The following is a 21,582-nucleotide window of genomic DNA, read 5'->3' on the forward strand; positions in this document are numbered from 1 at the left end:
ACCTACTGGTTGGGTCACAGGTGACGTCTGTCTATATGCTTTAGTTTAGGTGGAATCTGAAGAAATCAAGAGGATCCATGCTTTGGATCCATATATTTGCATCATCATAGCTCCAATTGGTTATGAATGTCCAGTAATAATTTATTCTCTATAAAATATATGTTAGAGTTTCAGCTGAATACTATGTAAAAATCATGAAGATTCATATTGACCTTTCTTTTGGTCTAGATCCAATTGAAGCCTCTTTTGGAAGAAGCAAGGATCATACTATTGCAGTGATCGCTAACTTTTTCTGGACTGAGTGCCCAAAGCCCCGAGCCCCAAAATGCAATGCATGTGCGGCCCCTGTGCATGCCCCCCCCGTGCATGCCCCTTGTGCATGCGCATCCAGGGCCCTGTACGCCCCCCATGCATGCACGGCAGAGACCCGAAGACCAGCTGGATGGCGGGAGGCACGCGCGCATGCGTGGCAGAGCTGACCTGGATGACGGCTTGCGCGCCCACAGAGAGGGTGCTGCGTACTATTGCAACAAAAGTCCCAGCCTCCTGATATTCAGCTCAGAAACTTATTTTTGGATTTTGATGGAGTTCACTTCCCAATTGATTCAAATAGAATGGCTCAAATTCAAATTCCTGGCTCACTCTATTGTCTAGATTTAAGAGAAACGTAACTTTTATTGTAATTAGTTAATTCTTTTAGGCTCCAATTCAGTTGAAGAAAGACTGCAAAAATTATATTCTCCCACTACTCTGGTTTAGGGGACAGAAAATAGTTTGGGGAGGAACCAATATTTTTTTTCATCCCACTTATGGTGCCTGTGATCCCAATCAAACTATTTGTGAATTAAAAATAATGAAGTCTGAGATTCTACTTGTAATGACCACTCCTGTACACATGACACCTCTTGGTTCCTTGAGTCATCTATAGCTAAGTGTTGTTTATCCATAGTTAGCATTGTGCAGGGTCAAATAGGTTATGAAAATATATACAAAGTGGGAGTTTGAATATTAGGTCTTTCTAGGCCTCCGTGGTGACTGATTTTCCTTCTTCCACCTTCAAAAGGTTGAGTGGGTGGAATATGTGAGCTCAGATCTCCTGTTTCTAGACCTTGTGCCAATAGACGTATCTGATTAGACATCTCTGGTCATTCTTATTGCATGTCCTTGCTCCTCCTTTTGGCTGTTTAGGAAAACTAAACATTGAGCCTAAAATTTATAGGTAACTAGTTTAGAGAACTAAAAAGGTAAGTATTATTTTTCTGTTGTATACTCCAAAATGGTATTTGTTAGGGAAAAATAGTATCAATCTTCTGTCTCTGGACTTGCAAAGTTAGCTTCCTGCTTTACCAATTGATAGAGCGGAGCTGAATTTTTTCAAAACTATTGCTTTATGAGAAAATATTTTCTTTAGTGCCAATGTCAATACTGTATCCTTGGGCTATTGTATATTAAAGGTGCTTTTATCATTATATACGGACAAAAAGCTGCTTATAGAAAAACGTAGCATAGCTTGAAACAAGTATAAGCTTGTTTAGTTGGAAGCAGTTTCATCAATAGCTTTATTTGCAGCATAATCCTATGCATTTTGACATATTGACAAAAATACATTTGCAATGTTAAGACTGGGTGAGAAAAATCCAGATGGCAATTGGTGGCAGCAAAGAGGTAGTTCTGTGTCTCTGTTGCTATCCAGCTGGTTATCTGGATTTATGCAGCCCATGTATTATTGGTTTACCATGTAGAGAAGGTTTGTTTTATCATTTATTAAATTAAACAAAAATACATTGAATCAACAATTACACGGCAAATTGACATAAAGCATACACATCTTGTGCAACAGAACATACTAGTATATATAGGTTAGATATTTTTGATAGCCCCAGTATATTAAGATACTGTAATAATTCCTCAGAAATTTGCAAGGCATCCTAATTGTCCAGTTAGATCAGTGGTGGGTTTCAAAAAATTTTACTACCGGTTCTGTGGGCATGGCTTGGTGGGCATGGAAAGGTTATTGTAAAATCTCCATTCCCTCCCCAATCCAGAGGAAGGTTACTGCAAAATCTCCATTTCCTCCCGATCAGCTGGGACTCAGGAGGCACAGAATAGATGGGGGCTGGGCCAGTCAGAATTTTTACTACCGGTTTTCCAAACTACTCCAAATTTCCACTACTGGTTCTCCAAAACTGGTCAGAACCTGCTGAAACCCACCTCTGAGTTAAATAGAATAATGGAAGTCTTTTTTTTTTATTTTACAAATGGGGATATATAATCCAGCATTTTCAGTAATTTATTATGTAAGTTCTGGATTGTCACACTTAAAAGAGTTCTAATGTCATTGTTCTGACGTGCGTTTAAATATTAAATTGTTCATATTGTCTAGTTAGGAGAATTTCTCTTCCAAATGCAGAAAGTTGTTTTCTCTTTTTACATAGAAAAGGAGGCATCACTTTAAAATAAGTGATTCAAAATCTTGTCCATGTTTATCTCTTACTATTATCTGTTATTTGAAACTTTTCTCCTATCACTAAATGTCAACTGTTTAATCTCTGTGATTCTTTGCTTCCTGAAGAAGTCATAATTTCACACTTCAGAAGTTGTTTTCTGACAATTATTGTGATACGTTCAGTTTCAAACTTTAACAGTTCAATCTTTTTGTTAACAAACAGAATGAGGAGTAAGGGATATTTATTTTTATTTTATGATGAGATTTTTTATCCCTTTGTATTTATAAGTAAGGCAATAAACATTCATAATACTCCTTCCTTCTCCTATTTTCCCCAAACAACAACCTTGTGAGGTGGGTATGTGCTATTGATTTTAAGAATTTTGTTTGTATTCGTTCAAGGAATGAGAACATTTTGTAAATACTACACATCTGACATTCATATAGCCTCATGCCAAGAATTTTAGCCTTGAACAATTTAACTGCTGCAGGGACGAAGTTGTTCCTCATATCTTTTACACTGAAGTTGGTATTGCCTATGCTGGGGTGTGTGTGGAACCTTGCTAGTTATGAACGGACAGAATAGAATTTCACTTGCATATAGTTTGGGAACTTAAAGAAAATGTTTTAAAAACAGATGACATACAAAAATGCAAGCTGAAAGAGTGTTTACTGTTCTATCATCTTGGTAAATCTGCTACAGAGTAATGTAAATTCTTAGCTCTGATATTTTTAAGTAGAAAAGTACAATTTCTATCAAAATTCTTACTAAAAGCAAACTTTACAGTTTTAATAGTGTTTGAGGGTGCTTGCTTCTGAATTTTGGCAAAACCTTTAACGGATCAACATTTTCCTGCCGTCTTTAACACAACAGATGTCTAAGCAGTATTTCTACAGCTATACTGTTTTAAAAATAAAAAATGATTAGTTCACAAATTTCTTCATGTTTTAGAAGAAGTCTTATATGTCAGACCAGATATAGTTTCACAATATTATGTTTTATATAGTGACAGGCTGTCCTCCTGGAAACCAAATCACAATTCTGCAAATATGTACTGAACTACTAAGGAGAAAAAGAAAATAAATAAAGATGAAAAAAACCTGTTCTGATTCTCAACATCTCCCTACTATATGTCTGGAAGTTGAGTCATGGCAAATGGACTTCTTTTTGTTTGTTTGTTTGAAATGTTTCACTGCTTATCCAAGTTGTTTCTTCAATTTTCTTCTTCCTTAATATATGTGATTCTTAAACTAAACCTCCTCTTTTTACCAAACCTAATTGATATATCCATCTTTTCTAAAAACATGACTGTTGGACGTAACCATCTTCTTATAATTGAAGTCTGAATAACCAAGTCTGAAAATAAGCTGCTTACAAAATCATTTTTAAAAATATGGTTTGACATTTTAGAAAGCTAGATATTAATACATAATTAAATAAAAAACATCACTTACTCTAAAACCAGCAAGAGATTTATTTTCTATTTTGTGTTAAAAATCACATGCATAATTATAGAATATTTTATCATTAAAAAAATACTTTACAAACATGACAGTTTACCTGCAACTGCTATAAAATTTCTTGAAATATATATAAAAAGTTGCTTTCAATAAAATAATAATAAAGCAACTATTTTTAAAAAAGGCTGTTATCCATATTTTTACTGATGCTCTGCATCAGAAAATAATGCATTTATACACTGATTAAATGGTCAACTTAACAGTTAGTTTAAAAGAAGTTGGATCCACTGCATATGCAATTGAAAATAATGCATAAAATAAAGATATGAAACCCACTACAGATCTGCAGATGATGGCACTGCAAAACATCTGAGAAGCCACCATGCCAGATTAGAATTGGTGGATGCTATGTTTTGCTTTTGAAGAGCCCGTAAAGCTGGATCACAGCATTTTTTTTTTTGTAGATTATGTATAATCACTGATGGCAATTCATAATTCATACTTTTACTGATCAGTAGGGTTTAGAGAATATGGATCATTTAATTTCAACTCCCAGTCAGTTTATATAACAATTAAAATAATTAGCTTTATGTATTTTGGTCACGGTTGTCATTCTGGAATATTGCCCCATAAGGATCACTGTTGATGCGTTTATACACAAAATGGAAGACCTGAGGCTGTGGCCGACTGTGCAGTTCAGCTTTGATTTTTTGGGGATAGGTATCTTCTGTCAGTTGCTGCCAAGTGTCATCAATAAAAAGAAACAGGCTAAAGTTCTCAGGATTATCCACTTTAAACTTCTCAGCACAGAGCTGACACACATCTTCTGTAGTAATATATGGCCTCACTAACAATGTTTTTCCTGTGCAGCCACTGTTGATTTCCTGGAACGCAACTCGTAGGTAGTTCTGGGGAGTGGGAAAATATATGGAAAAAATTAAAATGTACAATCGGTAGCAAAGCATTCAATGCTGCATTTTGCACCAGTACAAATAAAGGAATCATCATCATCATCATCAAAATAGGAAGGTATTATTCAGAGTGGTGTTGCATAATATTAATATGCAAATGGGTATTGCAAAGACTCTGAGGGAACATATGATGGGTTCAGAGAAAAAAAGAGGAAGGAAGGAGCTGATAAAGAAGGGAGGAAAGAAATGCAAAGTATGCATGCTGGAATACAATTTGTCCTTGTAATTCAGGCAATCGTCACTTAACAGCCCTAACGGACTGAAATTTCCATCACTGAGCAATGCGGTCAATAAGAGAAATATCACATGATCTCACTACTTAGTAATGGCACTTTTGGTAGTCTTAGTTGCAGTCATTAGGCCAAGACTTAGGAAAAGACCACATGCATCTCCTCTATGTTTTTTGTTAGTCGAGTTAAATCTTTCTTCCTGTTTTTAATTCTGAATGCAACTGATACATTGCATTTGATTTTTTCAAAGGAAGGGTTGCTTAACTAAGGTCAGCTAGGGGAAATCATCTGTACGGTGCTATGCACTCTATAACACCAGTCTTCTATCTTGTACAAACCAGAAAAATCACTTTCCGGAAAACATAAACGATACCTGAAAATCATCAACAGATGGGATTGTTCTGTTTGTTGTTCTCCGCTTATGCCACTGCCTGAGAGTATTTCTGGCCTCTGAACACAACAGTCTGGCTGCTTGCTCTTCTTGGAAATTCTTAATTAAGGACAGCGCTCCATATGCACTCGTCAAATAGTAGCCTCCTGTGAAAATTACAAGGAGAGAAATAATCAGTTGGTTACACGTGGAGGAATAAATCAAAACCATATCCATAATTTCTACGAAGTATTAATTTGGAAGAAACTCAAATAAAATAGTTTGGCAGTTATTTGGAAACCTGTCAGAGTCCTTAGATTTCTCAGAAACTTGTTAGGGATTCTTAGTGAGGAGATCAAGTCTTTAAAGGCTATTTAACTATCATGTTTTCCATTATAGCACAGCACTGTAAAAAGTAATAGTTCATTTAGACCAGGGGTCTCCAACCTTGGCAACTTTAAGACTTGTGGACTTCAACTCCCAGAATTCTGGGAGTTGAAGTCCACAAGTCTTAAAGTTGCCAAGGTTGGAGACCTCTGATTTAGACTCTAGTGAGGTTCAAGAGATCTGTTTGAAATGTCATGAATACCGAAGATACATGTTTACATCTTGAGAATATTCTACAAAGGAGAGAAGTTCTGCAGCAGAAATGCTTATACAGCAAAAAGGAAGCTTCAAAATAGTTATGCCAGTTGTGAATTACAACTTTTCTGTTCCTTTAGTTTCTATCTTCATCCATTGTTAGTCTTGCACAAATATAACAGGTAAATCAGAAGCTTTACATTATCACCTAAAAGCAGGGATGGGTAAATTGAGAATCTATGACCCACATAAAGTCTCTGGCAGTGTTTTTCACTTGCTTTTCACTTGATCAGTTTGAATTTCATCAGGAGTAAAATCAGATTGATCTAGTGATTAAGATGCTGGTCTAGGAATGGTGGAACTTGAGCTCTAAGTCTCACTTTCAGCATGAAAGGTAGCTGGGTAATTTTGGGACAGTCACTCCCCCTAAATTCTAGGCAGAAGGCAACGGTGCTTCTCAAACTGCTGTCTAGAAAACTGAATGGAAAGGCAGTAGCATTTTTAAAAGACTAATTCAAAGCCAAAAAGAAAAAAAAAAGAAAGGGTGGGGGAAGCAGTAAAGGAGGTGATTCAGATCTTTTCTTTCTAATGAAAAAGGTTAAAAATCACTGCAAATCAATTGCCCATGGGAACAAAACATAGCAATCTGTGGGAGAGAGAGAGATGATTTACATGTGCAAAGGTAATATATCCCTGTGCATATATGTGCTATTGTATGCAATCACATTTATGTCCAGCTGAAGGTGGGGAATATCCTTAGGAATTATGGAGTTTTGGGACATTTCTCTCAGCCCCTCTAAGCTAGTGCTCTTTCACTAGAGAGGGAATTATTATGCCTGCCTCTCCTCAGCCACCAGGGGTTTGGGAAAGAGAAAGCCTGATGTTCTTTGGTGGCCTAGCAAATATCAGCATCGAGCCTCTTGGCAAGCAGCTGAGCTGAAGTTGTTTTTGTTTTCTCTTGGAAAGGGAAGTTTCTGTCCAGATTTAACTGCTTCGGCATTCTTTTGTTTTCATCTGTCTTGGGACTGGAAGGAAAGAGTCTCTGGAATGTTTTTCTCTGTTCTAGACACATGCTGGATCAAATCACTGAATCTAAAGAAATAGTTCTTTAGAATGAAAGACATACTCTAGGCCCTCTTTAAAATGCAAATATCTTCTGAAAATGCTTGCAATCACTTTGAATGCTACTTACTCCCAACAGAAGAGTCAACAGATATTTATAGGGAATAGACAGATTTATATGTTTTTCTCTAGAGGTTATGCACATGCTAAGATAAATACGGTTTGGGCTACATTAATACAGACTGGAGAGGGATACTACTCATGCTTCTTTCTCACAACATGCTTTTTCTGACAAAATCATTGACCTATATACTGTATCTAAAGGGTAATATACAAAAACCTGAAAGTGCAATAAAAGAAGTACCTAATTGCCTCCCTATTGCATGACACTAATGCAATGCACTGATTCAAAGATCCAGCTATGAATGAGATCATCCTAAATTAGAAACCTCTCTCTGTCATTTCTCTCAGCCCTCCTTTTCTCTTTAAAGCAGCTGTATCTTTTCCTGAGATAAGGGAACTCCAAATCAAGTATTAAATCAATAGAATCTGCAGGCAAGCTGGGAGAAAATATCTGCACAGGGCCAGTTGTGCTAATACGCAAAAATCCACTCAGGGAATACAATAATGCCTGTGGCAGGACTGCAAGAATATGAATGCAGCACATTGTTGAGACGACATAATTTAGGACATTTATGTGTTCTGTCTGGAGTTCACATGCATTGGGGAGGGTAAGAAGAATCTCTGCATGGGATATGAAAAATTGGTTCAGATTACTTGTGGGACTACTTCTCCCAAGCAGGGATGAAATCTAAAAATTTTCCCTACCGATTCTGTGGGCATAGCTTAATTGGTGGGCGTGGCTTGGTAGTCAGGTGATTGAATGGACATGGCCAATAATAATAATAAATAATAATAATAAAGTATACAAAACTTGGGAGCACACCAGTCTACCTTCTTTAAAAATAGAGGCATTGGTCTACCAATTGCCCTTTTTTGGGAGGCACCAGTCTACCTTCTCTAAAAATAGAGGCACCAGTCTACCAATTGCCCTTTTTTGGGAGGCACCGGTCTACCTTCTTTAAAAATAGAGACACTGGTCTACTAGCCGCCTACAGCGCTGATCAGCTGTAGCGCGGCCCTTTGAAGCACCACGGCAGTCATTTAAGGCCGTTCGCAGCTATATCACCACCGAGAGCTTCAGGGACAGAGAAGAGGAACAGCGAAACGTGGGAGGTTGGAGGTGGGCAGAGATTTTTGCTACCAGTTCTCCAAACTACCCACCCTCATCGCTACCGGATCACGCGATCTGGTTCGAACCGGGAGCATTTCACCCCTGCTCCCAAGGATATCTGCTCAACCCACTAGGTAGATAGGGTGAGTATGTTCCAATTCCCCACTTCAATGTTGCAATTTAATGGGACTTTGGAGGCATGTCTTCTCAGTGGCTGCTCCAGGCCTTTGGAACAGTCTCCCACCAGAAATCAGTGGGACCCCTACTTTTTTTACACTTTGGGAGAACTAGGAAGACCTAGCTTTTCTCCAAGCATTGGTCTAGAATGGGGGCTTGAGTTGTGAGAAGGTCTGGTCTAGCTCTGGGGGCAGGGGGGAGATATGTTTTTAATTGTATTTTATTGATTGTTGACAGCTATCTAGGGCCATTTATGCGATAGGTAGCCATATAAGACCTGTAAATAAATGGAAGTCTTGAAAAAATGAAGAATACTGGAATTGAGAAAAAAAAAAGAATAACAAGGAATGCTTCCTTAATGAATGCCTTTTAATATCACTCCTGCTTATTTTGAGTATGAAACTTTCAGGATTATCTCTCTTGAACAAGCCTGAGGTTGCTAATGCAAACTTTTGATTAAACAAATACTAGTGGACTGTCTTCAGTGCTTTTATCCACCGAGCAAATCCATGACTGATTTTGCAAACATGCTCCTATAGTGATTCGTGCTAATTTTATTTTACATCCTAAGCTCTAAACACTCCAAACTGTTATAAAGATCGTTAGTCTTGCTGCTGGTGCATGTGTTTTAGAGAAGCATATTACATAATGGAAATACATTTATTTATTTAGTGTACCGCATATCACAGATGGACTAGCAATATATATTGACATTTCATCTAGATTAGTAAAACACAATAAAATTTAAATATTAAAAAGCTCTATGTTCAAATACTACTACGCCAGGGGTAGTAATAATAATAATAATAATACTATGCCAGGGGTGTCAAACTCAAGGCCCGGGGGCCCAGGGCCCAGATCTGGCCCTTGGGGTGTTTAGATTTGGCCCGTGGCACTGGAAACAGTGAAGAACTGGCCCATGGTGCTCTGCCAGTGAAAACGGAGCTCAGGAGGGCCACACGAGCTTCCCAGGCTCCGTTTTCAGCTGTGACAGCCCTCTGCCAGCGAAAACGGAGCCTGGCAAGCCAAGCACGGACTCCCTGAGCTCCATTTTCACTGGCAAAGGGCTGCAGGAGGTTGTCACAGCCATAAATGGACCCTTGATGAGTGATGTCAAGCTGGCCACGCCTCCAGCCACACACACACACACACCACCACCACCCTGAGGTCAAACACAACCCTGATACGGCCCTCAATGAAATTGAGTTTGACACCCCTAGTCTATGTCATCTAACCATGGCAACTGCTGGCAGTCAGACTACTCTGTGGACTTTCCTGGCTCTCAAAACAGAAATACAAATCTGAAGTAATCCGCTTCTATAACGCAGAAAGAAAATTTTTAATTGACACTCAAAAACATAAATATGAAAAACCCCTTTTCCATATTAATGGAACGAATGCAGTAAGAGAGACTTTCAGAAACACAACTGGATATCACAAGAGATATACCATAGCTTGTTTGTTTTGTTGTGAGGAAAGTCACATTGAATCAGAGTTTTTGTTCAAGCAATACATGTTAACATATTGTAGCTATTATAATCTAAATTAACAGGCTAACAGATTTTCCAGTTTCCAAGTATACACATACAGACACATAGACACTCACGTATTTGATTAAAAAATGCCCTCCTTTTACTTCTCATAGCAACTGGGAAAAATACTTTTAATTTCATTTGGTTTGGTTATCTCTTTGTTTTGTTTTGTAGGACTTTTTTGATAAGCAGTTGGTAACAAGTTAGAAGCCTTGGCATACTTTTCAAGCTTCTCTATTCAGACATACTATCAGTAATCACATTCCTGGGAGAAAAGTCATCATTCTTAAAGTTTCAAGGACATTACCTTCTCCATGCAGCAAGGATGGGTCCAGCAGTTCCATCATGTACTCAATTTCAACATCTAACTCAAGCATGTCACACTGAGCCACAACATAGGTCAGCACTGGCAAAAAGTCATCAGCCCCATACATTCTCCCTAGGGAAAGGATAGGAAATGTAGAGAGGCAAACGCAAACAATAGCAGATCTTTTTGCTGTTCTCCATTTGTAAAAGCTGTGCTCGTCACTTTCATTTTTACCCATAACAAACATCAGATACCTATAATATTGTCACTGAATATAGCCTGAGGTTTATAGGAACTCATGGAGCTTTTGGATTCAGCCTTAACTTTGCTTATAGAGGAGGAATTTATTCTTATATCATTTAGATGCTCTCAATAGCCATGTCTCAACAGAGTTCCTTAAAGAAGCAGGATGTAATACAGAACCAATACACTAAGAACAAATAGCTCAACAATTTAAGCAAATTGTCGCTTGTTCACATATTGAAATACTTCATGAATCAAATCACTAGTTTAATAGTCCACACAAATTTGACAACCTGATATTATAAGGCTCCTGATTAGCTTCATAACCTTCTATTAACTAATTTCAGAAGTTGGCTCATTGTACATCTTCTTATTATTGGAGAAGTACAAAAGTAGATTTCAAAATCACCAATTCATGATTTTAATGCTGATAGCAACAGCACTTTTTTTACTTAGGATTTTTTGACTAGTAAAAGAGGAATAGTATCTTAAACATTTGATTTTTTAAAAAACCAAATTTTTTTATATAAAAGAATCTCATTCATCCATCCATGTTCGTAAATGTCCTCAAAAATTTTCAAATAATTGAACTCCACAACATAATTCTTGCATTATCAGGATTGGAAGATTATTGTTTACATTGACCAAAGGGGTCAGTTTGGACTCAACTTCTAAGATGGAGATCTTATATCACGTATGAAGATACCAGAGATTCTAAGCTATTATTAATCATCCAGTATAAAAGGTAAAAAATAGTTGACTTTTGCATTAAGCATTTTGTAACAGTCTTCAATATATAGTAACACAACAGCAGCAATTACAATGGTGTTTATTGAATGAATGCCTTTTTCAGCAGTGAATATGGAGGTGGGAGTATAACTGCAATTTCCAAAGAAGCACAGAATATTCCATATATTTATTTTGATGCTTAAAAGCAATGTGAGTTTTCACCAATATGAAAGGCCTTTCTCACACAACAGTGACACACCATTTAAATTCAGACCAATAAGCATCTTTATAATTACCTCTATAAAGTATTCACAAAAGGAAATCTGAAACATGGTTAATGACAACTAAAATTCTTATTTTCCCCCCAACACATTCAAAATATCTAGCCCTATTCATACAGAAATCTGATACAGTCTGAATTGCACCAAGATTTGGGAAAAAATATGTCACCTTACCTCATCTGGAGCCAAGATTTAGACTGTCTAAAATACTATATCAGTGTATGATACTACAATACATCAGAAATAAAGAAAATGGTTTTTTTTTCTTGGCAGATGAAATGCTTTTCATTTTACAGAAACTTCTCTGAATAGCTTAAAACTCTTTGGCCAAATCTAACATTTACCTGAATTATTTTCCATCACAGTGTAAATCAGTTTGCACACTCTTAATAGCAACATAACTTTTTTTTCAGGAGAGTACATTTTCTGCATTGCCATGAATTTGACTTTAATCTTTTCAACATCTACGAAATCTGGTGTTGGGACGAAAACACCCAGCTCCTGAGGATTTCGCTGCCGGACAAGTTGAAGATTCTCTTTCAACTGCTTCCATGAGCCATCAGCTGTATGGAATTCTTTCAACATCATCTCGACATGGTCCTTGAGGGGTTTCAAGATACATTTATGCATGGCCTTCTCTAATACCACATCTAAAAAAAGACAGATAAGAACATTACCTGGCAAAGAAGCCGATTTTATTTTCCCCATAAAAAGAAAAAAAATTAATTTCTTCATCCAAGAAAATTATTTCATTAAATTTTAAAAACAATTTTAATGTTAAAAACACTCTACCAAACACTTTTCCAACAAGAAAAAATGGCCATTGTCATCCAACTTAACATGAATAAAGACAAAATTGTAAAATAAAAATCTGTTCATTATAAATCTGTTATAAAATGAACAGATTTTCTTGAATCCCAGAACTATAGAAGTAACGAATCTGAATATTTTCTTACAGCTTGGAGATGATTCAGAATGAAGCTCTCAAAAGAGAAATCATGCTCCTGTCTTATTTACTATTTTTGGTTTTTGACAGAAAACAAAAATACCTTCCATTTGGAAGAATTTTTTTTCCTGGCTGACTTAGTAATATATAAAGAATTATATCTTCAGCTAAATATATAATTATAATTATAACTTCTGCATCTGAAGCATGATATTAAAGCTCTAGAAGAACAACAATCCAGACTTAATATATTTTGTCAACTTGTCTTGCAAGCTTGTGAGAAATTCTTAATTACTTTACTATAAAATTATGTGGTTTCTCAAAATCATTTGTGTACCCTACCTTTGTGTTATCTGCATATTTAATCAGCACTTCCTCCATCCCTTCATCTAACCTTAATAAAAATGCTGATGAGTACAGATCCCAAGAATGAACCTTGTGACAATCCACCCAATATCTCTCTCCAGATTTAATGAGGAATCATTACTGAGCATTTTCTGAAAATTACCTTTAAGCCAGGTAGTCATCCACTTAATTGTCAGGCCATACAGGCCACATTTAACTACCAGTACCTTGCTAAACAGAATACTATGGAGTACTTAGTCAAATGCTTTATTGAAAGTAAGAGATATTATATTTGTAGCAGCCTAAAAATATACTAACATTAGTTTAGCAAGACTTGTCCTTCACTACTACTAGTTCTTCACTACTACATTGTTTTCAAAATGTTTACAGACTGAACTCTTCGGGATTTTCTTTAAAATCTTCCTGGGTTTGGACTGCTCTGTAATTTCCTAAATCCTCCTTTTTCCCTCCCTTTCTGAAGCTAGGGACATTTATAATTCAGATATCCGGGCTGAATGAGGACACATTGGACACAAGATTTAAACTCTATGGACACAAGATTCACATTTATTTGGAGTTATCTATATCATCTATCTATATCAATCCAACTGATTAATTCTGCCCTTTAATTTTTGCTTGTCATAACGTAATACTCAACTAGAAAACTAGATACTCCATAAACAACTGGTCCTTCTTTTGGGCTCCAGGAAATACATTCAGTCCATTTTTGAAAACACCTAGTTTAAATCTTATCCTTAATATTAATTGCTACATTATATCTCCATTATTTTCTTGCTCTCTTCACACATAGAAATTATCCTAACGTCACTGACAGTTGAGCACCAATACGTTTGTTATTATTATGGTTGGTTGCACAATGCAGTCAGCCAGATGTTCAGACTGTTGGAAGAAATGTCCATCTGGGTTCAGATCCAAGTGGGGAGAAAGACACTGGAAACATGGAGGCTGCTTGAAAGGATGGAGCAGAACCATTAAGCACATGGTCCTGGTACAGCTGAACACATGGAGTGGAGAGAGAGAGAGAGATTTATACCCTCTCTTGGGCCTTGCCCTAGAGCTTCCTGTTCCTGTGCAAGAAATATACCCTATTGGTTGTCAGACTCCCAGGAGGCTATGCGGGGGTCCAGCTAACCATGTAGGCTGTGTCCCAGGCTTGGTTGAATCTTGCTAGGTAACTTTGTAATGAAAATGTTTGTATTCTGAAAGTGTGTTGGGCAATCCCTGTTATGGCTTAATGGCTTTGTCCTGGTTTGTATATTGAGTGAGGGCTAATCCTATCACCCTGGAGCTGAAGGCCTTTTGTCTTGTAGATAAGATGGCCCAGTCTTTCAGGGGCTAGTAACAAAGGTGGGGGCTGCTTTCCAAGAGCATGTTTCTCCTTTTCTCATCCAGTGAAATATAATATTCTGCCTTTTTAATATTTCCTAAAATATTTCATTCTTCTGGGGTGCTAACTTTCTACGAGACTTAATTTGGCATTTTTAATCCATATTGTTGCAGATGTCAGATGTTTAGACTGAATTTGGCATTTTTATTCACCTATTAAGTCCTTTCCAAGGACCTGCAGAAGCAGATGTTGATGTTTGATGATGTTAAAGATATTGTCACAGGATATAAGCTTCCTGAGTAAAGAAGCCTTTTGTAATTGACTTATGGTGATTATTTTCAGAGTAATGGATAATTATGCATAAATGCACTAGCATACTTTTTTTAAAAAATAACCATTTGAAAAGCTGAAAGCGGTGGTGGAGAAAAAATAAACATCAATTATAAATATGAAGTTTTGTTATAAAAAAATTCTTAATAAAATGAACTTATATTTCGGGGTGGGAAGAACATTGGTGATAATGCAGGAAACTACAGCTGCGAATATGATACACAAGCTGCAAATCTGGGGGCTGTGTTAGAGTGAAAAAAAGGTTTGGCCTCTCTCTCTACATTGAAAGACAAAGCCAATCAGCAACAAAGTCACTGCCACACACCCACACAAGCATCAACATTGATTTTTTTTCCTGAAAAGGAGGAAATGGTGTAAACATCTTTGTTTTGACAGACTATCCATCCTTTCCTCCCACACTTTCTATGTACAAGGTTCCCAAACAGTTGGAATCTCTGAATAAACTGCAACACTGTTTTCCAGAGACACTATGTATTGTGTATACAGACTGTCAATATTTGTAACCTTGAATGAATATTTGTATACCTCTTGGCACTAACCAAAAAGGAGAACTTTTATCAGTTGCCTCTAGCTTCACTCCCTCTGAACATTATTTTTTCACAATTCCTGACACTTCATCCCAATGAGGGGTTATCTTTTCTGATTCTCCTTTAGCAAATGGCAATCTGTGTCCTAATCCACTCAGTACAATTTGAAGAACAGAGATGCGGCAACAACAATGATGCTTATCAATGCAGTTTAAAAGAGTAGTTTGAGGGAAAACCTTTTTTGTAGAATTTTTGGTAATTTTACAAAAAGTTGCTTGGCAGATGATACATGAAAGGGGCTGGGGGAGAAGTGGGGTGGTTCCTTGGTGGCAAGGTTACTGGATAGGACTAGCATTTCACTAGTGTCTGAAGGCAGTTATGTAAAATGGGAATATGTGAAGTTGTTTTATGAGCCACACTAAATTTTTGTAAGTTTCGTTCTAAAAATAATTCTTTTCCTGTTCATCCAATTAATCATTGCAGGTTGCTCAAGAATTTGTCTCAAACAATTAATGATAGTCACACACCGCTATCAATCTAAAACACATGCACACATAACTATCCCCCCAAAATCCACTTTGGTACTCCTCTTGAAAAGAAAGAAAATCCACGAGGAAATTAACTAAACAAACATTGGTAAGGAGTTAAACTCCAATTGTCCTGAAGAAAATTTTCTAAAACTACTCCAATGAAAACTCAGTTGCAAATTTTGGTTGAATGTCTTTTGGACAAATTTTGGTTGAAAAATGCAGTAAGAGAAATAAAGCAAAAACAAAGATATAAATTTCTGGAAAAATTAGATAAGCAAAACATTTAAGGGTTGCTGTGTGGCCCTCAGTACTGTATTGTGCTAAAAACACGTAACAGTTATTTTCTCAGCATTTTAAAAGCGGGGTTTCAGCTAAAGAGGTGGTTGAATCATTAAATGACTAATTCCTGGAAACTGAGAAGTACTTTAAATAACTCCATTAACTTCCATTATTTGCCAGGCATATGATCATGTCTTGAATCAGCTTCTTGCAGAGAGGTTTTCTGAAGAGCCAAATTCAGAAGGAGTTACAAGAAATGAGACTTTAGGATATTTAACAAATCAGCCATTTGAACTTAATGATACATATCCAAAAAGAATAAAGAAAAGATGCCCCAACTTCCAGCAGATAACAGCTCTCATTCAACAATAATAATGCCAATGACTAGCAAAATTGAGTCTTGCAGTTATTCTTTTGCAGTTATTCTGTATTAATCTGATTTTAGGGGAAAGTATCAAAACCATTTTCCCCTGCACTTCAGTTTGCTCTACATGAAATCTCACATGTTTCTAAATGATGATCTCTGGTTTAAAAGATTATCCAAATCTGGTTTTGAATTGATAAAAGTTGTTTATAGACATAGTCTGAGCCTGCACAAATACAATGTTGCATTTTCCAGAGATTATGTTTAGGACTGTAGCTACAAACATTATTTATTTATCACTATACAATTCTTTTGTGTTTTATCACATGGGCAATTTTTAATTAACTAGAGTTACTTTAAGCCTCTCCTCAGGCAATTAGCCACTCCAGAGAGGAAGTATTTAAATAGTATGAATAGCTTTCCTTTGACTTCTGGAATGTCCATCTGCTTCCTGTAGAAAAACACTCTTTTGCAATTTTTGAGGCACAACACGTTAACGAAAACAAATATTTGTGTGAACTTTTGTCCTAAAAGAACCTCTCGTTTCACTTTATTTATTTACTAAAATGTACTCTTACAATTCATAATATATCACTATAGTGTAATAAATTAAAAATAAAGCGCCAGTGGTGATATCTATGTATCTATAGAAGTCTATGTAGATGCAATCTACACAGACTTCTGCAAAGCTTTTGACTCAGTAGTACATGATAAACTTCTCCTAAAACTAAAATCCTACGGCATTTCAGGACCTCTTCACAGTTGGATAACTGCTTTCCTGTCAAACAGACAACAAGTGGTCAAAATTGGCAATGCTCTATCAAATCCTGTTCCTGTCAAAAGTGGCGTTCCTCAAGGCAGCGTTCTTGGACCAACACTCTTCATACTATACATAAATGATCTCTGTGACCATATAATTGTGTTCTCTTTGCTGACGATGTCAAACTATTTAACACCACCAACAATACTACTACCCTTCAAAAAGACCTTGACTTTGTATCCGATTGGTCTAAAACTTGGCAACTCCAAATCTCAACTAGCAAATGCTCAGTCTTATATATTGGAAAAAAGAATCCAAACACTAAGTACAAGCTTGATGGACATTACCTTACAGATGACCCCCACCCTGTTAAAGACCTTGGAGTTTTCATATCAAATGAGCTAGGTGCCAAAGCCCACTGCAATCACATAGCAAAAAAGGCTCTAAGAGTTGTAAACCTAATTTTGCATAGCTTCTTTTCCAAAAACTCTACACTATTAACCAGAGCATACAAAACATTTGCTAGACCTATTCTTGAATACAGCTCGCCTGTCTGGAACTCATACCACATCTCTAACATAAATACAATTGAACGCGTCCAGAAATATTTTACAAGAAGAGTTCTCCGCTCCTCTGTAAACAACAAAATACCATATTCCACCAGACTTGAAATCCTGGAATTAGAAAATTTAGAACTCCGCTGACTCTGACAAGACCTGTGTTTAACACACAGAATCATCTATTGCAATGTCCTTCCTGTTAAAGACTACTTCAGCTTCAATCACAATAATACAAGAGCAAACAATAGATTCAAACTTAATGTTAACCGCTTCAATCTTGATTGCAGAAAATATGACTTTTGTAACAGAGTTGTTAACGCTTGGAACACACTACCTGACTCTGTGGTCTCTTCTCAAACTCCCAAAAGCTTTAATCAAAAACTGTCTACCATTTACCTCACCCCATACAAGAAGAGTTCTCCGCTCCTCTGTAAACAACAAAATACCATATTCCACCAGACTTGAAATCCTGGAATTAGAAAACTTAGAACTCTGCTGACTCTGACAAGACCTGTGTTTAACACACAGAATCATCTATTGCAATGTCCTTCCTGTTAAAGACTACTTCAGCTTCAATCGCAATAATACAAGAGCAAACAATAGATTCAAACTTAATGTTAACCGCTTCAATCTTGATTGCAGAAAATATGACTTTTGTAACAGAGTTGTTAACGCTTGGAACACACTACCTGACTCTGTGGTCTCTTCTCAAACTCCCAAAAGCTTTAATCAAAAACTGTCTACCATTTACCTCACCCCATACAAGAAGAGTTCTCCGCTCCTCTGTAAACAACAAAATACCATATTCCACCAGACTTGAAATCCTGGAATTAGAAAACTTAGAACTCTGCTGACTCTGACAAGACCTGTGTTTAACACACAGAATCATCTATTGCAATGTCCTTCCTGTTAAAGACTACTTCAGCTTCAATCGCAATAATACAAGAGCAAACAATAGATTCAAACTTAATGTTAACCGCTTCTATCTTGATTGCAGAAAATATGACTTTTGTAACAGAGTTGTTAATGCTTGGAACACACTACCTGACTCTGTGGTCTCTTCTCAAACTCCCAAAAGCTTTAATCAAAAACTGTCTACCATTTACCTCACCCCATACAAGAAGAGTTCTCCGCTCCTCTGTAAACAACAAAATACCATATTCCACCAGACTTGAAATCCTGGAATTAGAAAACTTAGAACTCTGCTGACTCTGACAAGACCTGTGTTTAACACACAGAATCATCTATTGCAATGTCCTTCCTGTTAAAGACTACTTCAGCTTCAATCGCAATAATACAAGAGCAAACAATAGATTCAAACTTAATGTTAACCGCTTCAATCTTGATTGCAGAAAATATGACTTTTGTAACAGAGTTGTTAATGCTTGGAACACACTACCTGACTCTGTGGTCTCTTCTCAAACTCCCAAAAGCTTTAATCAAAAACTGTCACCTCACCCCATTCCTAAGAGGACTAAAAGGGGCGTGCATAAGAGCACAAAAGTGCCTACCGTTCCTGTCCTATTGTTTCCTTTCATTATATATACGCTTATATGTTGTGTGGTTGTTTCATGCTTATGCTTATATATATCATCGTGACAAAATAAATAAATAAATAAAATAAAATAAATATCCGGCTTTCACTCTTGCTATGTAGTAACTGAGATGGTTTCGATAGGGTGAACACTCCATGGAGCATCACAGAACCCAATTCTAAAGTGACCCCCATCAATTTAAACAAAGAATTGGTTAGGTAATTTAATAAGTAACTGAACTGCTTAAATAATTTAAGTGCTAATAGAAAAGCAACTGTAGAAGGTACCTTAGAGATCTTTTAGTCCTACAGTTTACTGCAGGATTCAGTTGAACATGGACAGATGACTATCCACCCTAAATTTGAAAACTTGTAGCACAAGTACAGTAGTCCTTAACTTACAATTGTTCATTTAATGACAGTTCAAAGTTATAATGTCCTCAGAAAAAGTGATTTACAGCTTGTCCTCGCACTTGCAATTATTGATCACATGATCACAATTCAGTCATTTGGCAACTGATTTGTATTTACAACTGGTTGCGGCATCCTATGGTCACGTAATTAAAATTTGCAAGCTTTCCAACTGGTTTCCAGCAAACAATGTCAACTGAGAAAATGACATTGCTTAATGACCTCAGTAAGAATGGTAATAAAATAAGGTCTGGTAACATAATGACTTTCTTTATCACCACAACAATTTACCATGGGAAGTCAGGTCCTAACTTGAAAACTACCTATAAAAGGGAACTCAGCATTTTATATGGCAGTCTGTTCTACAACTGACTGACAACTTGTCAGACAGGAAGTTCCTCCTGATGAGCTTGACCTACTTCCCAAGTAGTTTTGATGCAAGATCTGTTCTGATCTTTGCCTTCTGGGATGATAGAAAATAAGCCCAATCCAGCATTGTTTTTGTCTTGGAGAAAATGTGATGTGATCTGAGGGTGCCACAGTTAGCATTCTTGTACTGCTATTGGAGCTTATTGGAGCCTCTTCTCTCTCTAGGAGCGAGGTATCTGTTTAATCAATCTGTGTGAAGCATATAAGAGATCTCTTCAAGTTTCCAGAGGGTGTTTGGGCTTTCTCCTAAAACCCTGGAGGCACGAAGATTTGCTTGCCTGCTGGAATTGGGAAATGGCTATAGCATGGGCTAGGGATTGTACTTGAGCAGCCTCTCATTGTTTGTTAAGCAAGAGAAATTCTTTTGCTCAGTGAGAAACTCTGAGAGATGAAGCAATGATGAGGTTGTCTAGAGTGTTGATGATGAGTGAGTCTAACCAAACACAGAAAAAAACATCAAGTTTCAGTCTACAGCATGGCAACAAAAGTGGCAACATGGCAAAATCTCTGTTATGTGTTCAGTGTCTCTTTCTGAAGTAACTTGGACCCTTCCGGAAAGAGTGGGCCAAAAAGACATTTACTGGGACAGTATGAATAATTTGTATTGCATTGTAAGTTAGATGTCTGCTGGTCAGGTTCAGCAAAGGTAATGGAATTCTGTGACTCCACCTTACTACAAAACTGAAAAATTCTGGAATCCTTGCCATGCCTCTTTCTTGACCTGGCTTGCTCTGAAGAGCTGATATTAATCTTGAAAGCTGAAGAAGTGTTCCAGTTTATGGAACTAAACAAAATCAACGTGACATTATTTTGAGTTTCTTTCTCATGCTTCCTTCTGTCTTAAGACTGTGATCTGTTCTCCAAATCCCCACCAAAAAGCTCTCTCCTGTATTTCCCTGAGACAGCTCTGCATTTCTTTACATGGGGGACAATCAGCTGCAATCAGGAGGAGGAAAAGTCTTCCTTCTAAGGATTTACAATATTGTGACTGGCCTTTACTGAGAACATTGTTCCTTGAATAGTGATGAATAAGAAGGGTTTTTAAAAATCACTGTAATCGTGAAGTAGACATTCACTAGTTGGGGAAAAGATAATAATCTGTCATAATTATGACAGATCTAGACAAAGTGTTAAATTGCAGACATCATCCATTTGCATGGTCAAATCTACAGTTTTTTCCTATTGTAATAAATGGCTGTGAAAGTTGGAGGATGAGGAAGTCTAAACAAAGAAAAATGGATGTGCTGGCATTGCAGTGCTAGAGAAAATGGTTGAGAATACTTTGGCCACAAGAACAAAAAATTCAGTACTAAATGACTTACTAGAAATCACTAAAAAACCTAGGAATGTTACATCTTAAATGTTTTGAACATAATGGCAAGTCACTGGAGAAGCTTGGAAATACTGAAGGCATTCAAAATAGGCCTAGCAGAAGAAGGCAAAATGATATAAACATGAACTTACAAAAACTAAAAGATGCAGTTACTGATAGACCAACCTGGATGAATTATGTCCACTGTATCACCAAGGTTTGAATGATTGAACAGCAAGAGTAGCAGTTTGAAGTAATTCC

At 36.9% G+C, this 21,582-nt stretch overlaps 1 protein-coding gene across 3 annotated transcripts in view; it reads right to left on the reverse strand.

Moving 5' to 3' along the window:
* Positions 1–1,542: 1,542 nt before the first annotated feature.
* Positions 1,543–21,582, reverse strand: part of RIN2 (Ras and Rab interactor 2) — an 85,998-nt gene continuing 65,958 nt past the window's right edge. For all 3 annotated transcript variants that reach the window (XM_058178327.1, XM_058178329.1, XM_058178330.1), the window contains 4 exons: positions 11,970–12,275; positions 10,373–10,504; positions 5,482–5,645; positions 1,543–4,815 (listed from right to left, as the gene is read on the reverse strand). In XM_058178327.1, the coding sequence (XP_058034310.1) occupies positions 4,495–4,815; positions 5,482–5,645; positions 10,373–10,504; positions 11,970–12,275 (923 nt within the window). In that variant the 3' untranslated portion in view covers positions 1,543–4,494. The remainder of the gene's footprint in view (positions 4,816–5,481; positions 5,646–10,372; positions 10,505–11,969; positions 12,276–21,582) is intronic.

This window comes from Ahaetulla prasina, chromosome 3 (assembly GCF_028640845.1).
Source record: "Ahaetulla prasina isolate Xishuangbanna chromosome 3, ASM2864084v1, whole genome shotgun sequence".
NCBI lineage: Eukaryota > Metazoa > Chordata > Lepidosauria > Squamata > Colubridae > Ahaetulla > Ahaetulla prasina.